The sequence below is a fragment of the Falco naumanni genome, chromosome 1 (assembly GCF_017639655.2).
Source record: "Falco naumanni isolate bFalNau1 chromosome 1, bFalNau1.pat, whole genome shotgun sequence".
Taxonomy (NCBI): domain Eukaryota; kingdom Metazoa; phylum Chordata; class Aves; order Falconiformes; family Falconidae; genus Falco; species Falco naumanni.
In genome coordinates, this window is record NC_054054.1 from 108,926,516 (window position 1) to 108,945,452 (window position 18,937).

At 48.6% G+C, this 18,937-nt stretch overlaps 1 protein-coding gene across 2 annotated transcripts in view; it reads left to right on the plus strand.

Annotated features, from left to right (window-relative positions):
* NXN (nucleoredoxin) overlaps nt 1-18,937 on the plus strand; it is a 54,012-nt gene that overhangs the window by 17,458 nt on the left and 17,617 nt on the right. The window contains exon 1 of one of the 2 annotated variants that reach the window (XM_040617811.1): nt 14,216-14,365. The exons of the other annotated variant lie outside the window; for it this stretch is intronic. Coding sequence (XP_040473745.1) covers nt 14,360-14,365 — 6 coding nt within the window. The 5' untranslated portion in view covers nt 14,216-14,359. Of the gene's footprint in view, nt 1-14,215; nt 14,366-18,937 lie in introns of those variants that run through there. 2 annotated transcript variants of the gene reach the window in all.

The window sequence follows — 18,937 nt, forward strand, 5'->3', positions numbered from 1 at the left end:
ATCTGATGGGCTCAAAAATCTCATCCAACTCCAGCCCTTATTAGGAGCTTAATCTGAAGTACAGCCAAAGCCAAATAAGGGGGTGGGGGGGGGTGGGTGGGGAACAAGAAATGTGCATCCAATTTACAGTATTCCTCTGCAGCCTTAATTCAGCTCCCTGTATGCGTTATGATACAGTTTCTAATTATGGGATCATGCATGGTTTTTTTCCATGGCACCCCTGCCCTCGCTGCTCAGGGAGGGCAGTCAAGGCAGCCCAGTGAAGAATGGGGTTGCGTGTGTAGGACCTCTGCCCTGCATGGTGCAGTATTTGGAGGGAAGGGAGTGAGGCAAGTAATGGAAAAATAGCAGGGGTAAAGTGATGGTTAAGGAGACGGAATTCCTGCTCTGCTTCTGCTGCAGGGCTCATGTATGGCGCTGGATAAATTGCTTTTCATGCACAACGAGGGACTTGATTTCCTGGGTCCCCAGGCTGAGGGTTGAGTTGCAGAAGTGCCGAGCGCTCCTGCTGCAGATGATCTCATGGGAAGCTGTACGTCAAACATTTAAAATGCCGCTCAGTGCTATTTATTTTTTAAAAAGGAAGCTGTAGGCTGGCTGATTCTGGAACTGGATGCCCAGAGCTTCTCTGTACGTCTTTTCTTCAGCTATAAACTGGAGGTGTTGTGAACGTAGTTCTCTGGGATTTTATGAAAATAAATTCACGATCATTTGAGAAGTATCCCAGTCTGCAGTGGCAAGATGCCTTCATTTTTGCCATGAAGCAGCACATGCAAAGTGTGGAGTGAAGAGGGCTGAGTGCCACACGTGAACAACCAGTTGAAAACCAAAACTGATTAATTCCTTGCTTGTTGAGCATCTTCTATTCTCAGTACTAACTGCATCAAGGCTGTATACACATGTATTATGTGGTCGTGCTGAAAAGACCCTGTGCTGAAAAAGTCGACCAGATCAAAGCTACGGAGAAAACTTACTTCCAGCACATCCTAGCTTTTCAGGGCTTGGCAAGGGTAATACTTCTTAATGCAGCCCTTCAGATGTAATATGGTATAAATTACTGGACTGGATGAGTAAGGAGTTGTGTGCAGAGGGTACAAGCATTGCTCTTGAACCATCCTGAAGGTGGTAATTACTTTGCCTTTCTGACTTTTAGCAGAAAGTGGGAGGATTTTGGATCATCCAGGATGGACCTTGTGTGTAGTTTAGGCTCCTAGCACCATGTCTGCTTTTGGCTTATCAGAACGTGGGTTGGGTTTGATCTTTACATTGGACTGCTGTTGTGTGTTGGAGTCTCACTTGCAAAATAGCTCCTGTGTCCATTGAAGAAAGAGGTTGAGGAAGTTATTTTTCCTGTGGTTTTATGGAACTCTATACCGTTGTCTGTCTCTAAGGAAGATGTGACGCACGATGGCTTTGCAACTATGCATCATGATGGAGAGGCGCATAGCTGTGGATGCTGTCACAGGGATGCTCCACCGAGAGGTTTGCAAAGTTGAGAGGCGGTTAGTGTCCCTCTCTCCTCTCCAGTACCGTTTGGATTTTGTTCCAGTTTACATCCTTCCCCTTAAAACACAGATTAGGAGCTTCAAAGCTCTCTGCAGAAGGAGCAGCATGTTTTCTACCAGCCTGGCAAGAAGAGCCCTGTTGGCCGTGCCGTTGGAAGGGCTGTGCTCAGCCATGCTCCTCCAGGGCTGTGCAAGGTTTTGAACACAGCTTGCTTAAATCAGCAGATGTTGTCAGGCCTGCACAGGCAAAACCTTGCTCTAATTCACTAATTATAAAAATTCCTGGCAGAAGCTCCATGTGAGTCAGCTACAAAAAAATTACTTAGGAAAAAAATAATTTTATGGAATAAGGCTGACTTGAGCACACAAGAAGAAGGGAAGCCAGGGGCTTTCTGTAAATCCAGTTGGTCATCCAGCTTTAGCCCACCATGTCCTTGTCTGGAGAGAGCAGTGACGAGAGAAGAAGAGCAGTGAAAGCTCAGGAGCTTGTCCCACCCTGCCCACAGCTCTCTGAATCTGGTGGTGTGGCAGGGGATGGATGGAGAATTTCCTTTCCACCACCACAGGAGAGCCAGTGCCCAGACTGGGAGCTGGCATGGCTCTGGCTTGTGAATCAGGACAAGTTAGCCCCTTCCCTGCCAGCCCTGAGGATGAGGATGGGAGGAGGCTGCTGCTGCCTGCGCAGGGTTCGTGTTTGCCTCTCACCTCGCTGCACACACCGACTGGCACAGGGAACCAAGGAAGCCTCAGATCCAGACAGGTCTTGAATTATCTGCGAAGAGTGTTCACAGCACTGTCTCTTAGGGAAGCTGCCTTTTCTGTCTTTATAAAGGTTGGATTTTATTTTATTTTTGTTATAAACCCCACATAACTAATTTCCCTTGGAATCTTTTGCAGGCGTCTGCTTTGAGTGTGTTTTGGCCTCACTGCCCAGTGCTGGTTTTGAATCCCAGTCCCAGTGGTGGGAAGTTTTTAGAATTAATGCCAGTTGTATTTTTTTTAATAGAATAACAGTGTCCGCCTGTGGGATTTAAACAAATATCCTTGGTTTTATGTTTTGCCTGCAAGTAGCCAGTATCCAAAGGGTGTGTAGCCAACAACAGCGATTCAGCAGAGATGCAGCATTTCCCCCTTGTCAAAAATTACTTTGGTTGTTGGTTTTCTTTGTAACCTAGCGTGCACCTCCCCGACCCTGCTGCTGTGCCTAGCCATTCTGATCCACTGCAGCAGGCAGGATACGTGCCTTTGTGCAGAGCTGTGGTGCAGGCTCCCAAGGGAGGTGTGTGACAGCCCTGTCAGTGAGTAAATTACACCTGGGGAATACAGAGTAGACAGCAATTTTGCCTGGTGCCTCTGGGAATGGATGCATCTTTACAGGGTTGAGTTTTCAGCTGGACAAAATGTATTTGCTTGCACTTAGTATACACTGGCGCCAAATTTTCTGCCTCCACTGGTTCTTCCCTTTTTACTTTTACACCTGATTTTAAGATGTGACTCCCAAAGCAGGAGATAATCTTTCAGGATGTAGCACCATCCTTTTGATCCTGACCTTCCTGACATTTCCTTTCTGGGATGTCTTTTGTAATACAGCCTTACTGCACTTCCTCTGCTGTTGCTCTCCCTTGCTGACCTGCTGGTGCAGGTTCCTGGCAGGAAGGTGAGCATCGCTGTGCACCACTCTGCCACCCAGGCATGCCCTGTGGACGCTGGCATCCCTCCCTTTGACAAAACACTGAGCACAGCCTCTCCAAGGAGTGGCTGGGATGCAGGAGGGCTGTTATCCCAGGAAAAAACAGCTTTACTGGGGCAGGCAGCAGGCTGTGGTCAGCCCTTCATGGCCACACGTGTGTTACGGTGACTGTTCAGGTGCTTCTCAGCATTTCCATTACAAAAACTAGTTTAGGCAACATTCACTTGTCTGCAAAGTTGCTGTTCTTCGGGTTTGTCTTTTTTTAATACACTGTTCTCTGAGGGGCTTTTAAGAACATGCAACTCCCTGGTGTCTTCTGTAGCACTTGTCAGCTGTACTTTTTATCCTTTTCCCTTTGGTCAGTAGTTTTTATCGTTCTTTTCCCTTTGATGTTGGCCACTGTCAGCAAAGAAGTTTGAAGGTGGTCTGATAGTTAATAGCTGATAGATATTATAAAATATTACTAAACAAATGAAAGATGAGCCGACCCATGTGCTGGTGGTACCAGCAGGAACACCCAGTGAAAGCAGTTGATTTTAGTGTTGAGGAAGGTCAGTATAAACACGCCTTTCACCTGGGATGGGAGAGGGAGGCAGAAATCCTGAAAACAGGTTTGTATCTGCATGAAGCTTCCATAACTGAAGCCATCTATATCCTAGAAGAGGCTTTTACTTATTCCTTGAAATCCAGAGCTTTTAGAGCATGTGTTGGCCATGTAAACTCTCAGCTTTGCCATAAATCAGTGTTTTGGCAGTGCTTGTCCAAATGCCATATTATCCAGATAAGAATAGATAGGGAGTTAAAGCAGAATCCTTTGCTGTTTATGGACTCCCTTGGGGAATACTTTGTAATATTCTTTTGAATTGACTAAAAGGTAACCACAACAATCCAACGCTGCACATGCTAAATCTTCCCTGTGGCCCTCCTGTTAGACCTGCAGAGGGGGAAGGGGGGATGTGTCAAGATGCTTCAGCGTGCAGATCTGAAATAGCATTGTTCAAGCTTTAACTATCTGCTACCTGCTGATTCCCTGGGATTCAGAACAGAATATGGGACTTGTACTTTTTTTTTTACAGATGGGCTGGGTTTGGAGCTTTAAATCTCTCCTTTCGTGAGCAAGTGCAGACTTGGAAAGCAAGTGCAGACTTGAAAAGTATTAATTATTTTGTACTATCTGTAGAAACATCTTTCTGTAGAGGCTGGTAAATCTTTCCCTCCTGCTTTGCAACTGTCTTTACAAACTCAGGTCCTGCGTATCTGGGTGTCCCTGTTGGCGCGGGAGTGGAGGAGCGGGCTGGGTGCCAGCATGCCAGACGGACTCTGGAAGCACTCAGTGGAGCTGCTGGCTCAGGCTGTCTTGACGTACTTCAGCAAACTGAGCAGCAAGAACTTACCCGAGAAAGGCTTTTCTCCTTTTTTTGAAATTGTCAGTAATCCAGAGGGCCACATATGTGTGTGCAGAATTTAACCTTTTGGTCTCTAGCTCTGCCCAGTGGAGAGGAGGAGGTCCTCAGTGCTCCTGTAGAAGATACAGATGACCCAGTTCAGCTGTGTTTAAGTTTTAGTCTGCTCTATATTGGAGCACTGTAGAAGGGTCTGTGCAGGTGGACCTCATCCCTCAGCTGCATCCTGGCAAGCAGTACCACCGAGGACTGGGCACCTGGACCCTCAGACTCCCCTTTGTTTGCCCTACCACCTTGCAAACGCACGCATGTAGTTCATAGCATGCAGAGCAAACACCAAGAACTTAATGAATTGAAGAGAAGCACAGGTTTTGTGTAGGGGTGCACCTTTACAAACCAGCTGGCTCCAGTTTGGTTTCTCTGAGCTTGGGAATTTCCTGGGTTTGGGTGTTTGTTCCAGCTACTCAGCCCCAAGCAGCCCCTGAGGCATGTGTCTGCATGGAGGCCAAGGCATGCTCCTTGCCTGCTCCGTGGTGGGGGAGAGCAATGTAAAGACTGTGAAATGCTGGTTTCTCGTACAAAACTCCTTTGCTTTTTATTCAAGAGCAGCAGATTGGTCTTGGGAGGTGGGTGGGTGGAGGTGAGCACACTTTGCTTCCCGCATCACCTTCATGCAGGGCTTAAAGCAGTGCATTTTTGTATGTGCTTGCTGAGAAACAGCAAAAATCGGGAGCGAATGGATGGCCAGTGCTTGCTTTCTCCTTTACATGCCTGTTTAATTGGATAATATGCGTGGCCTTGCCTTTTTGTTTACCTTAGGGTTTGTTATGACAAGATGGATTTTTCCTGGCTCTTGCTTGTACAGTATGTAAACCAACATGACGCAGTACATGGTCCATGCGGGAAGTTTGCTGCAACTTGGGAACTCCGGCTGTTCTTCAGTGCATCCTGTTGACATCAACTCGTTGCTTGGTGCCTACGTTGCATCTCTGTGACCGGGAAGCATGCATCTTTTCATGCTTGTAGCTGCTTGTGCTGCTCACCAACACACAGGGGCTTGTTTCAGCTTGTTTTTTTCTGTAAATTTGGGCATTTGGGAGAAGAGATCTCTACCGTCACCTCTGGAACTGGTGAATTTTTGGAAACCATGGGGAGGGAGTTTGCATCTTGAGCTGTTTTTGCTCTCCCCTTTTAGTGCAAACAAATTGCCCTCTAATCTCAGGATGATTTTTGTATGGACTTTTCCTCCAGTCCTGCGTTTCTGAGCCCTTGTTTCCTACCTATGGAGCTGTTGCATGTTTGGTTTTTTTTTTCCCCCCCTGTGCATCCTAATTCCTGGGTGATTTCTGTAATTTATCAATGCTAGCTTGTCAGCAGAGACTTGGAATAAAAGGCTTTGTAGTGTGCTGCTTAGCTGGCTGTATAAACATGAAAGTATCAGGTTTTAAACTAGCTTGCTCACATGGCTTTCCTCTGCATAGCTTTAGCCAAAACACTCCACTAGATAAAAGGGATGCTGAGAAAGTCCAGGTCAGGTGGAAATTGTCTGAGAAGGGGTGTAACATTGATCTTTGTTTTAGTTTTACTTTTATTTCTTGTAACCTCTCAGTGAGAGCAGGGAATGAGGATAAATTGTTTTCATCTCTTGGTAGTCAAAGATTAAGATGGATGAGGCAGTGCCTGAAAGAAACTGTTTAAGAGCCCAGTTGTATCCCCCCTCTCTTGCATCTTGGATGAAGTTGGCTTTATGCTTCCCGCTTCCCAGGTGCCCTTCCCCATAGTCCTCCTTAAATATCTGAGCTGGTGAGTGATTGCCCTGAGTTTTCTGAGCTCTTTGAACTAGAGTAAATGAGAAAGGGTCTGGAAATGAGGTCTCTCATCAGTTACTTGCCTTTTACCTCTGAGGACAGGAGTTTGCATCGGGTGTGGCGTTTAATGCACAGGGTTTGGTGGCCCTTAGGTCACATCCTGCTAAGCCTGCCTGAGCCGCTGGGTGTTTGCCATAGCTGGTGCAGATCCAAAAAACTGGGAGTTTTAGATCCAAACATCATCCCATAGAGTTTAAGAGTAAAGAAAGGATGAAGGAGGCTTTGGGTAAGAGGCAGCGTGGTGTTTGGGTTCAGCCTCTGGGATTTCATGGTCTTCATTTGCCATTCTTTGTGCACATTTTCATCTGCATCTGAGATTCAAATCTGCAGGGAGAAGTTTCTAGGAAACTTCAGACAATATTCATCCTGTTTTGGGAGGGCACAGGAGGGGTGTCCTGGGAAGTGGGATTTTTAGGCTGTGAGAGCAAAGGCACTGTGCTCGTTCTGGGGCGTGTACTGCAGCATCATTGCACTTTAGGTGTTTAGTGAATTCTGTTTGTAAAAGTGGAGGCACTTCATCACCAAAACTGCCTGTGGGGTTGAAAATGTGAGACCCTTGGATAGGGGAAATAGTTTTGTTGGAACCCCAATATTTTGCCCTGTTCATGAGAGAAAAAGCCTGTTTGAGGTAGGGTGGGAGGTGTTGCTGTTTGGCACCCATGCACGGTGCAATTAGAACTGACTTTACATGGCAGATGTGGAGCTCCTGTGCTGGGACAGAGCAGGAGCAGGGCTGGCTCTGCTGTACCCTGGAGCAGCTCCTGTCCCTGCCCCGAAGCAGTCCTGCCTTGGCAAGTCCTCCTTCTCCTGTCTCTCCTGTGAACCTCTCATGGACGATTGAGAGGCTCCTGGCACCTTGTGCAGTGCTGTCTTAATGTTGTCATTTTGTTAATGAGCGTCTGAAGAAGATGCTGGCTGGATCTGGGTGCAGGCGGGGACTGCTGATCCCTTGTGTTCTGCTTTGAACACTCAGGCACTGACAGGGAAGGAATGTCAGAGAATTTGCACCCGACAGGGTCTCCCTGGAGCGCTGCAATAGCTGCAGTTGAGTTCTGAAGCACCAAGAGAATTCCCTACAGAAACACATCACTGCTGTTGCTGTTGCTGCTCCTGCTGCTGGAATAGCCCCTGGTTGGCATCCTGCATAGACTCACTAAGAGGAGACCAAAGGTTGAAGATGCTTTTTTAACTCTCTTGGCTCTTTACCCTGAGCTAAAAGCTTCAGGGTGGGGAGGAGGTGGTGGGTGCAGGCAGGTCGGGCAGGATGCTGGGCACTGGCCCTCCGGTGTGTGGTGGGGTGGCTGCCTTCCTGCCTTTCCTGCTCTTTGATGTGCTGCAGGGTATGCAATGAGCATCTGCCCTCTAAGAGAAAACAGATTTAGAGTTACAAAGTTCAAAAAAGAGGGAGCAATTTTGCTTAATCATTTTCACACAGATCCACAGGCGTTTCTGTAAGAGCGAGCGGCATCTGGTTCAAGGGCAGCCTTGGCTGCTTTGAGCTCTCCTGCAGCTTCTGCAGTCTCAGGCAGAGATTGATGTTCCAGATGCTGTTCCCAGCAATTGGATCAATGACATGCTTATTCAGACTTTTCATTTTGTAAAGAAAAAAAAAAAGTAGATTATACTTTTTAAGTTCATCTGAAGTTTTAAGGATCTGTGAGCCTTTCTCTTTTATTTTCCTTTTTTTTTTTTTTTTTTTAATCCCAGAATAGGGCACTGCAAATTATTTCCGTATTTATGAACACCACTCAGAAAGCAGAAGGAAGTGAGCTGCCTGCCTCGGTACCTTGGTTATTCTCCATTCCCTCCTTCCAGCTTCTAGTCATTGTAAGAAATACAGGATTTTTTTATTCTAACCTCAAAACATTCATTTCAAGGGGAAAGGACTTAAATGCAGTGATGCCCCACTGCCTGCAAGCTGTCCTGGTGCACGCTTTCTGGGCATCTCCAAACTTGTCTGTGTGTGAAAATTACTGAGCGACAGGGAAAGTGTTGGAAAGCTTTGGGGATTTGGTTTAAATCTTGATGAAATGCAGGGCCACTGCCTGGTCGGTTTGTCAGCTGCTGGCACCCTTTTGAGTTTGAGGTGGCTGCAAAAATGGCTGCTGTGAGTTTGCCGCTGTGGTTTGCTAAAAGCAGGCTTGTTTACCCATTTCCAGCTATAGAGGTGTCAATGCTGCGTGCTGCAGGGAGCCTAGTGGTGGCTGCTGTGGTGTTTTGGAGTTGGAGAGGGCCTGGGAGAGAGCAGTGTTGCTTGCCAAAGTCCCTGGATTTGGCAGGAGCTCTGTCTGTGTCACCACAGTGAGTCCCGTGGGAATATAGAGTCCTTGAGCACTGCACCAGCTCTCTCCTCTGCCTTGGCTGATGAGCTTTAATTACTGAGATCACAACTGCTGTGTTTTCCTTGGGATGGTATGGCTCCATTTGACTCCTGGCATACTCCAGCTGCCCTGGAGTGAGAGTTGCTGATGGTGATCTGTAGAAGCTGCTCACCAAGAGAAGTAGCAGCATCTTGTCCATCTCAGGAAGAGTTTGTCTGGCTGCTGGGATGCACCCCGAAGCCCATGCTGGGCTTTCAACTGTGTGAGTGTGTGGCATCTGAGCAGATCTGTGGGTCTTGGCCGGGGTAGATGTCACAGGTTAATTTTTGCGTGTTTGGGGTCTGCATGCTGCATGAGATACGGAAAAAATTTCCACAAAGCAAACTGGGATTAAGCTGCAGAATTTGTTCTCATTAGTGTAAAATAAAATCTGGTGTTTCTGATGTCTCTAAGGAGAGAAGGAGTATTAACTCCTGGAGAATGTAACTGGAGGATACTTAAAAGGCAAATTGTTCACATACTTTCTTTAAAATTTGCATGAGTGTAGTAAAAGGTCATCCTAACTGCAGAGTCTCCTCCTCAGATCCTCGCCTGCTGGTGGCTGATTGCAAGAGCCTGTTGCTAAGTGTTCCTGGAAACAGAATAAAGATGAAGCAAGATAATTGAACAAGAAGGAGGGGGGTGGGGGGAAATCTTGGAGCTCGCAGCCGAACCCGCAGGGCTGCCAAACAAGATGAGTATGTTGGAGTTTGACTCGGTGGCTGCATTTAATCAGTTCTGACCCAGGGGTGGGGAAGGGGTGACCAAGCCTGAAACTTCGTGGCAGAACCTTGGAAAAAGCCACTTGGACGCAAGTGGATGATTTGCTTGCGTTTTGTGTGGCTCATCCAACTCCAAACATGTTGCTTCCTAGTGTTGAGGCTGGAGTGGGGATGAGAAGGCAGACCATGCTTCCACAGTGCTTTGGGCTCTCTTCCTGGGTAAAATTTCTGTTCCTGCAGTATAGATTTTGTTAGCCTGGGCTCTTCTCCTGAATGGTCAGTTATCACAGAAAACAATGGGATGAAAAAAGAACACAAACAAACAAATCCAGGTCTTGATTAAGGCAGAAAGCCTTCAACTCCAGATGACTTGCAGGGTATTTTTCTGCCCATCTCAGGTCAAGCTCCGCTCTGAGGAAACAGCTAATGGTTGTTTCCAATGTTGCAGAGTCAAATAAACCCCTGATAGAGTTCCTTTTTATTGCTGAGAAGACAAGGAAGCAAGGCTTCCTTCTTATCTTTGGGCTTTCTCTAGTTGAAGCGCTTGTAAAAGCACTAGACTTTATCCATCTCCATGGATCGATTTCCTGGAAACAGTTTTAATAACTGTTTCTGGAGTGGTTTTTATCATCCCAGAGCATTTCAGAAACCCTGAATATAGTAACAGTCACATCTGAGGAAGGTCGCTGCCAATGCACAGCAGTCTTCAGCATTTTATAAAAGAACAAATGATTGGCTCTTCCTTTTGCACAGAATCTCCCTTATTCTCATCAAAAAGACAAGGTAGTGCTCCCGCCACCCAGCCCTCTGTGTCACCTCCTGGTTCACCATCCGCTTGAAGCCTCGGCAGCAGAGCAGGCACCAGGCACCCTCGGCTCTCTGAAGGCTGCAGTCTCCAAGCCTCCCCCTCCAGCTGGGGCTGGCTGTCAGTGGAGGGAATTAATACGCCTCATCTTATCTGACATTTTGAATGCCCCTGTGGGATTTGCGTTGTCATCAGTTCCTGGCAGCAGCCTCTTGTTTGGCTGTGGCTGCCTTCGTGCCGTGCTCAAGGCTTGCTCGCACCAGGGGTCGGTCCTGCCTTCCCGGTGCTGTATTTCATCCATGTGCTGACTCATGGACACTTGTCCCTTTGAGAAACTATGTATTTTGGGACTTCCATCAGTCAAATCAGGAGGTAGCTGGAGCTTTTGACCTTGCTACTGATTTATCACCATCCCTGTTCATCTTTTTAATTGGTTCGGCAGTTGCAAGACATGCTGCTCAAGCCCTAAAATAAGAAGAGGGAGCCCCAGCCTGCTGTCTCGTTCCTCCCCGGTCAGTGGCTCTGAGCTGGGGCCTCTTGTGTCTTGGTTTCGTGGGACAGATCAGGTTCCCTCGCTTGTCCTGCACCTGGCCCACCATGTGTGCATGTTGTAAACCCCTCAGCTCTGTCTCCCTGGCCCCCTGCACGCTCACCCGGCACTGATTATCCCTCCTCTGCCTGTGTGCCCAGCCCATACCACGTCTCTGCTCCTGCCCATGGCCCTCCTGATTTCCCTGTCCCTCTGCCTTCTCCTCGCAGCTAATGCTGCCAGCTTTGCTGGAGCACAGCGCAATGGAACAGCCCCTCTGCGAAGGAGCAGTTGGGTGGGGAAATGGCTTCTCCAGCTTCCCGTCTGCTGGCTTGTGCTGCCATTGAGCTATTAGAACATCTGAGCTGTGGGCAGCTTTATTCTGCTCTGGTTTTTAATGTGTGCAGGTGGTTAATTACGAACGTGCAATCCACAGTGGCTCAGTGTTGGGCAGGTTTATGTTGCCAGCCCTTGCAGCCTTTCTGCTGAGGGGCTGAGTGTCAGTTTGGGGAGCAGGAGGAGGAGGAGAGGTGCTCAGCAGGAGAGCATTTTCCAGGCAGCCTGACCCGTTACATCCATCCTGCCTGTGTCACGAGTCAGTCTGATGGTCTTCCCCACAGGGCACTGAGCTCTGGAGCTCAGCTGTGCTTGTGAAGTGTGTTAAGAGGACACGGAGGCTCTGAAAGCATGTTATCATCGAAAGCATGTTATCATCGGTGGTTTAGCCCAGAGCGGTTTTGGCGGTGGGATGTTTGCACAGGATAGACTTTATGGCTCCAGAGGAGAAGTCAAGCGCTGTGGCTGCACTGGGACAGCACAAGCTATGGGACCCCCTTCCACCCCGGGAGCCAAGGAGGAGTGGGATAACTCCAAGCTGTCACTGGTGGGGATTGCTCTTTGCAGCTGGAGCAAGAGCATTGGGGTCTGGTTGGCTCCCAGTGTATTTTGACCTCAGTGTGGTTATGGAGTGAATCTCGAGCTGCGCTGCCCTTCCGAGCTGTGAGCAGAGCCCATTGCCTGCCTTGTCTGTAAAGCTCAGAGCTGCCCCGGCAGCGTGGGCTGCTAGCAGACATCGGGGCTGTGGTTACGACCTTTCTAGCTCTGCAGCTGTGTAACCTTTGCGTGAAAATCCTTCTTGGGCTGCAAATCAGAAGTGCTTGCCAGACTGAGATTCGACACCGTCGGCTCTGAGACACTGAGGTGGATGCAGCTACAGGGAGGGCCACACCAACCAGTGCACCGTCTCCTGAGATCAACTGGAACAACTGGAGGAAAGCAGTTGCTTTTAAGTAGTTTGAGTGTTTGCAGCGATGCAAGTGCTGTGTTGAGTGGAGGTTTTTGTAACGAAGTGTCAGCAGTGATGCTCTGGATGAGCTATTGCATTTCAAAAGATGCTGTATAACCAGAGCAGGTTTCCCTTCAGTGGGTGCATCAGCAGCAGTGGGCACAAGAGGGTATCTGCAGATGTCTTGGTCGTTTTGCAAAGGTCTCCCATGTTGCTGGTCTGGGGGATGTCCTGGTGCTGGCATGTCCTGGGGAGGTCACTGTTCACAAGGCTCTTGGTGCCATGGCATCCTGAAGCCCTCACTCCCCTGAGTGAATTACAGTGCTAACAAATACTCTATTGTTTTCCAGTATTTTGTTGGTTTGATTGTGTAAGGTTCCCTCTCGGATTAAATGCTGAAAACAAAACAGAAACCACACTAATACCTCATTGTGTGGATTAAACAAACAAAAAATCCCAATTTCCCTCCAGATTTAAAAGGCTTTTGTGTTTGGTGGGAACTCTGTCTAAACTCGGGGCTTTTCCAAAGTGTTTTTTTCTTAATGACCTGGGATTGCAAGGCGTTTGACCTCGAGATTACTACCAGCGCTCGATGCCAGCTCCCTTTGAGTGAACAGTAGCAGCAAAAGCAAAGGCAGCGGGTGGGAAACCCAGGCTGTAATGTGCGGCAGTTCTGGCAGCCGTCCTGCTGCCAATGACAGATGAGACTTGGGACCAGGAGAGACCCTGAACTTCAATTCAACGTCCCAGACTGCCACCCCACCCCTCGCCTTTCCTATAAACAGATGGAAAAATATCCCTTCCCCATAGAAGGAGAGAGATTATTATTTTTACTTATTACCTTTGTGTTTACATAGCTATTTCTTACTCAGTGCTAGTCATTTGGGGGAATAATTTATAGGGGCCATATATGATACACTTCTACATGTGTCTTAAATTTTTCCCACAAACACTTTAACTCCCTCCGTCCTTACTGCTTTTTATGCATTTGTCTTGCTGTCTTACCTACCAGGAAGGCATGAAAAAATGCCTGTGAAAACAGGTAACAGAAGGTGGGTTCAAAGTGCTGGCAGACCCTCTGGGTTCTCTACTCATTTTTGTGGTAACATTGTGCTCCCATTCTTCTGGGGGTAAAGAGAGAGTGCTTGGCTCAAAGCAGAAATTCAGGGAGAAAAATGGTTTATGAAATATTTTGAGATGCTCACATACAATCTTCGTTTTAAAGCAAGGCATACGTGTAGAGGAAAAAAAGCATTTCTTGGAAACACATGGAGGTGTATTTCCTAGTGCTGGGTATGATGCTGTATCCTTAAATTCTGCATTGTCTTTGAGCTGTTGAATGCAATTTGAAGAACATCTGGAAAAAAAGATGTTTATAAAAGACATTCTTGTAATGTTGATAGACCAGCCTGTCTTATAGCATCCTCCCTGCATGATTTGCTGCCTGTGGTGTTACCTGTATGTTTAGACAAATGCTACTTTGCCCTAGTCCTGGGATCAAATCGAGCCCCCATCCCAGTGTCTCTTTGAAACTTGTACGTGTAAAACAGCTAGGCTACCTCTCATGTTTGCTCCAGGCCCTGGGGCTTTCCTCTCCATAGATCATGTTAACCGCTCTTCAGTTCTACTCAAATTAAATGTTTTCCTATCAGATGTGGGCTGTGGAGTATCCAGCCTGTCAGCCTGTGTGTGCGTCAGAAGGAGAGGAGGCAGCTTGTGCTGTGAGCCGGGCGCATGTGCCAGCCATATGCTGCTTTGCCCTCAAATAAAATGCTCAGCTCGCAGTCCGTTGGATGACTTAGCCTGGGAAATTGCAAAGAGCAATGGTGCCAGTGCTGAGCGATGAGGGCAGTAAGAGCAAGAATATGGGAGCAAGTGAGAGAGCCAGGACGTGAGGTTGGGCTGGCCCGGGTCCCTCACCCCAGGGCTTTGGCTATGGAGCTCCTCGGGGGAACAAAGGGTAGCCCTCCGCTGGCAGCTGCCTTGCCAGAAAACCCTGCGGAGAGGATTTCCTTCCGCTTCAGCTCCAAAGCTTTTGCCGTTGTGTTTCATGGTTGGAAGAACAAAAGCCCTGGGTTGCAAGCTAGCTCCTGCCAGGGTCTCCCCTGCCCCCGCACTGGCTGCGGGGCAATGCAGGCGGCCACACTGGACCATGCTGTGCCAGTCTCCCACCATGGAGCCACAGCGAGAAGATGGAGGTGAGAAGCTGGACTTTTGCTTTGCTTTTTTTCTTTTTTGCTCGCACTGAGTCATATGGCTGGTGACTGGTGGGGGGAACATCCACAGCAGGTGCTGCCAGGCTGACTGCTGGGGGAAACCGGTCCTTTTAAAACTTTTAAAATCCTTAGTTAAAACTGGGCTTTTTTCCGTTGTGGACAATGTGAGGACAGAGTGGAACAATAACGCAGTGGCCCCAGCTGCCCACTGGTCTGTATGCACCAGCAGCCCTCATGCCCTGCACTGTCGGTCTCAGCCGTTCACATCAATCTTCTTTATTGCAATTCCAAATCCTCCCTCCTCAGCTCATTAACGTTCTCGGAGCAGACATCTCTCTCACCATTGTATTTTGTAATTAGATTTTGATTTGCTTTCAGAGAGAAACAGCAGCACAACAGACATTAATTTATCCCAAGCCTCTCTCGGTCTCCTCTGTGTCACAAGGTCAGACCTTGGCGTGCAGCATCTGCCCTTGGTGCTTCCCCCCTCTGCTTGGCTCCATGTTGTTCCTGCACCCTGTCCCCTTCTGCTGAGGGGGTTCCCTTCTGCACAAAGGGAAAGGAGCAGTGAGAGGGGGTTGGGAGAGGAGCTTTTGCCCAAGCTGAGATTGAATCAAAGGGACAGGCGTGAACTGGATTTAAATCGAGGGGGCGAGGGAGCAGCTTGTTGTTCTGCAGCCCCATGCCTGTTGTCTGAAGAGCCTGGGTGGCCCCTGGTGCTTGTAAACCCTTTAAGGCACGATGTAAAAGCCGCAGTTTAACATTGCGAGCAGGCGAGGACAGAGAGGTCCCCTGCAGTGCCGGATTGTGGGAGCAGAGCGGTGGCGATGGCCGTGGCTGTCTCGCCAGCCCAGAGCCGCTCCATGCGGCAGAGCTGGAGGCATGGCTGGGCAATGGGCTCTGCCAGTCCTCACAGCCCTGGCCCAAGGGCGCTTTTCCACTTGGGTGCTGCTTTGTGTTCCTCAGACTTCACGTTTCAGCTTATGGCTCTGGAAGGAGACGCTGGCAAGAGGTAAGCTTATGTCTGTAATGGAAGCCCCATGGTGCTCTTGCATGGGCACTCGTGGGGGCTGTTGGAAAAGCGGGGTCTAACCAACACCTCGCCAGAGAAATTGCCCAGACCCTGGGGGTGTTGCCATCAAGGGTGGATTTTTTAGAAGAAAAATGGCTTTGCATTTCATTAGTGGAAAGCAGCAGCCATCCACATTAGGAACATGTTCATTATTGTTGAGGGATCTACCTTAGAGTTTCTAAACCAGCTGTGGCTGTTGCTGGTCAGGGTAGAAGTGTGGGCTGCAAGAGCAACAAAGGCAGCGTCTGCCCTGCTACTGGTATGGGCAGGTGCCTCTGAAACCTGTTTCTCCTGGGCAGAGGCATCTCCATGTCCTGTGAAAGATGGAGGTGTGAGAGCGTTTACAGCTTAAGTTCACACAACAGCAGAGAAACACAGCCCCTGACGAGGACGGGAGGACCGCTTTCCCACTGGCCGGGGCTCGTTTCACTGCAAGTAGTTATGCTTTATCTTTGCCAGCATTAACTGCTGTATGCAGCTCAGGATTTATGTTAGTAAGTGAATGCGACCAGGGCTGATAAATCAGTCAGCACAACCAAAAATAGCGCCTGGCAGCTGTTGGAAGTAGGGGATCCCTTCCCCATCAGTACGCGCAGAGCAGGAGGGAATTTCATCTACCCTGGCTGGGTGGCAGCCCTGCGCAGAAACAGCCGTGGGCTGCTGGGGAGACCTCTCGTCTGACACCTTTATCTGGAAAAATTACTGTGGCTGTCTGCAAACTTCTCTCCAACGTGCATCTCAGCCAGGCATTTCCCAGTCACCAGGGTGGGGGAAGTAACAGAGCCAGCTGCCAGTGTGGAGAGCAGCTTTATGACCGCTTCTGAGTGCTGCTGCATGGCGTGACGTCTTGGGATTGCCTCAGACCTCAATTAATAAGCGATCATTTTAAAGCCTCTCGTGGCGGGTTGTGGATGGACTTGCAGAGGGAGCCCAACCCTGCGGTTTCCAGGTCCTCCAGGACAGTGTGGTGATGCTTTGTGTAGGGATAAGGTTACCAGAGGAATCTGGTGACTCTGGTTTTTCCACTGGACTGCTGTACTTAACCACCTGCACAGGAGCCAGAGACGTTTCTGTAAAGCTGATCAGCCTGTACAGCGTCTTGCGGGGGCTGTATTTTCTTGCTCCTTCTCCAGCGGGCGTCCTGGGGTGAGTATTGAATTTAACAGGCATGCGGCCTGAACCAGGAGTGAAGGGCACTCCGAGAGGATCAGCTGCTTTTTGGCTGAATAGCCTGTAGATTATTTCCACATCTGTGTTAGCTTTGGCTTGATCCCACAGATTTGCAACAGCTGTTGGGAAGTGGAGCAGAGATCCCCTCTTTAAATGGATGATCAAATCCTCAGAGCGTGGAGTATGTTATTTCTATGTCATCCTCTTCAGGGCAGGAAAAACAGCTTTTAAAAGTTGCTGAGGCAGCACTCTGCCCTGCTGCCTGAACTATCATCCCATCATCCTGTGGTTTCAGAGCAAGTTATAATTTGTTTTGCACATCCCACACCCTGCCCACCACGGACTCCTTTGCAAGGTGTGCAGCTGTGCTGGTACTTGTACACGGGATGCCTTTTTTCTCCTGGGCTCCCCTTCCTGCGTGGACCACAACCGTATGCTGAGTGGGACCAAGGAGGAACTCATCTCCTTTCCAGAACCTGTGCATGTGCAAATCTTCAGCATTTTACCCCAAGAAAGACTTAACTGGTGCAACAGTTTGCCACAAAGATGGGTTAGGTCATCCTGGTGTCCAGAGGCTGTAGGTGGAGATCAGATGTCTTTGCTGGAAGTTGCAGTTCAGCTGTGAAATCATGGTGTGTTGTGGGAATCCCATAGTGAGCTATTTTACCCAAAAAGCCCAGCTAAAATGAACCAGCCCATTTCCTAGCTAGGTTCTGCTCTTTCAGGTCAGACCTGCAGTAAAAGGAACCATCAGGCTTCCTTCAGAACTGTCTGACAGGCTTTGGACAGCTGAGTCTGGCTGAAGAGAGCCAGAGCGGTGGGAATGGTGGTGGATCCTGGCACTCAGCCTGCAGCGCATGCATTTCTCGTTCCCCATCAGCTTTCCTAGTGCACAGCAGAATCATCAGACCAAAGTGCTCCCACTTGAAACAGCACATTCATGTACTTTTTGACGCAGACAGCAAAATTGGTATGGTTAGCGCATCAAGACCACTAATTCAATCCAATTCAAGCCTTTTATAACCGGCCTTAAAATGGCAACCCAGTTCCAGTTGTCTTACGTGCAGTGGTCATGTTACTTCGTTGGTGTTGTATGATGGGTATCAATGATAACCCAGGCAGGAAACACTGCAAATAGTAAGTGCTGCTCAGTGTGTATGAAGCTCTGACAGTTTTGCTGTGACCTGAGATGGTGAGTTGTGGTGTCTGGGAGCTGCAGCTTTTGCACAGATGTAAGGTAAAACCTTGCAATTTTGGTTGCTTGTTCTCATTCACCCAAGGTGTGACTGAGCATGACATGACACTCATTGGGTTCAAGTCTTGGAGCCCAGTGATGGATGCGTGCCCCCAGCAGCAGCAGATGTCACATTGACCTTTTTTGATGTTTTTTGACCCTTTCAAGACACACGTAGCTTCCTGCTTGTTTGAGGCTTTCTCCTGTGGACCCTCAATGATGAGTTAGAAGTGGCAACCCTCCATTTCATGGGGACAGAGTATCTGCGTTGTAGGTTACCAGCCAAGACCACTCCCTGCAGTTTGGATGGCTTACATATCTCGAGAAGAACCAGGGGCAGATGTTGGCAAGAGCTGCCTTGCCTGCTGGACCCCACAGACTGCCTGGAGCCAGCCATGTGCTGCTCCAGTGCTTCCAGTGAGTGAGTTGGGTTTGGTCTTACCTCCTTACCTGGGATGTCCCAGCGCCGTCCCTCTGAGCACAGCGAGTCGATGCAGCCTCTTGGCTCTGAAGCGCAGACCCTGCTGCTTCCCCAGCCAAGCAAAACTGCCATGACCTGCCGTAGTGCCCCAGGGGAGCTGCTGCCCTTATACAAAGGACTTGGCAAAATGAAGTGTAATGTAAGCAACTATTTAAATAGAACGATCCAATTGATAGTTGTAATTTCCTCATTGTTTGCAACACTCTCTTAAATGCCTGTGATCCTTACAAAGAGCTTTTCCGCACCCTTTAAACTTCACAGAAATATATTTTACCTTCTGTGGTTTGATTGTACTTGTGAGGGGGCTGGTTTGCATTTAGTATGATTCCTTTTTATTTTTCACGCCCAAGGCCATTTGGTTTGTGAATCGGCATTGTGAATGATGTTGAGTAAGTCGGCTTGTCCCAAGAAATAAGTCTACTGGAAATTGAAGGCTGGTGGGCAGGACACAAAACCTTGCCTCTGTCTAGGTCCTGGCAGATAGAGGTTAATGAAGTCTTCCTAGATCAGTGGTGATGCTTTCCTTCAGAACAAAGAGCATTTTGCAAACACCCCCTTGCAAGCAGGCTGACTCCTGTCACTCATCCAGATATATCT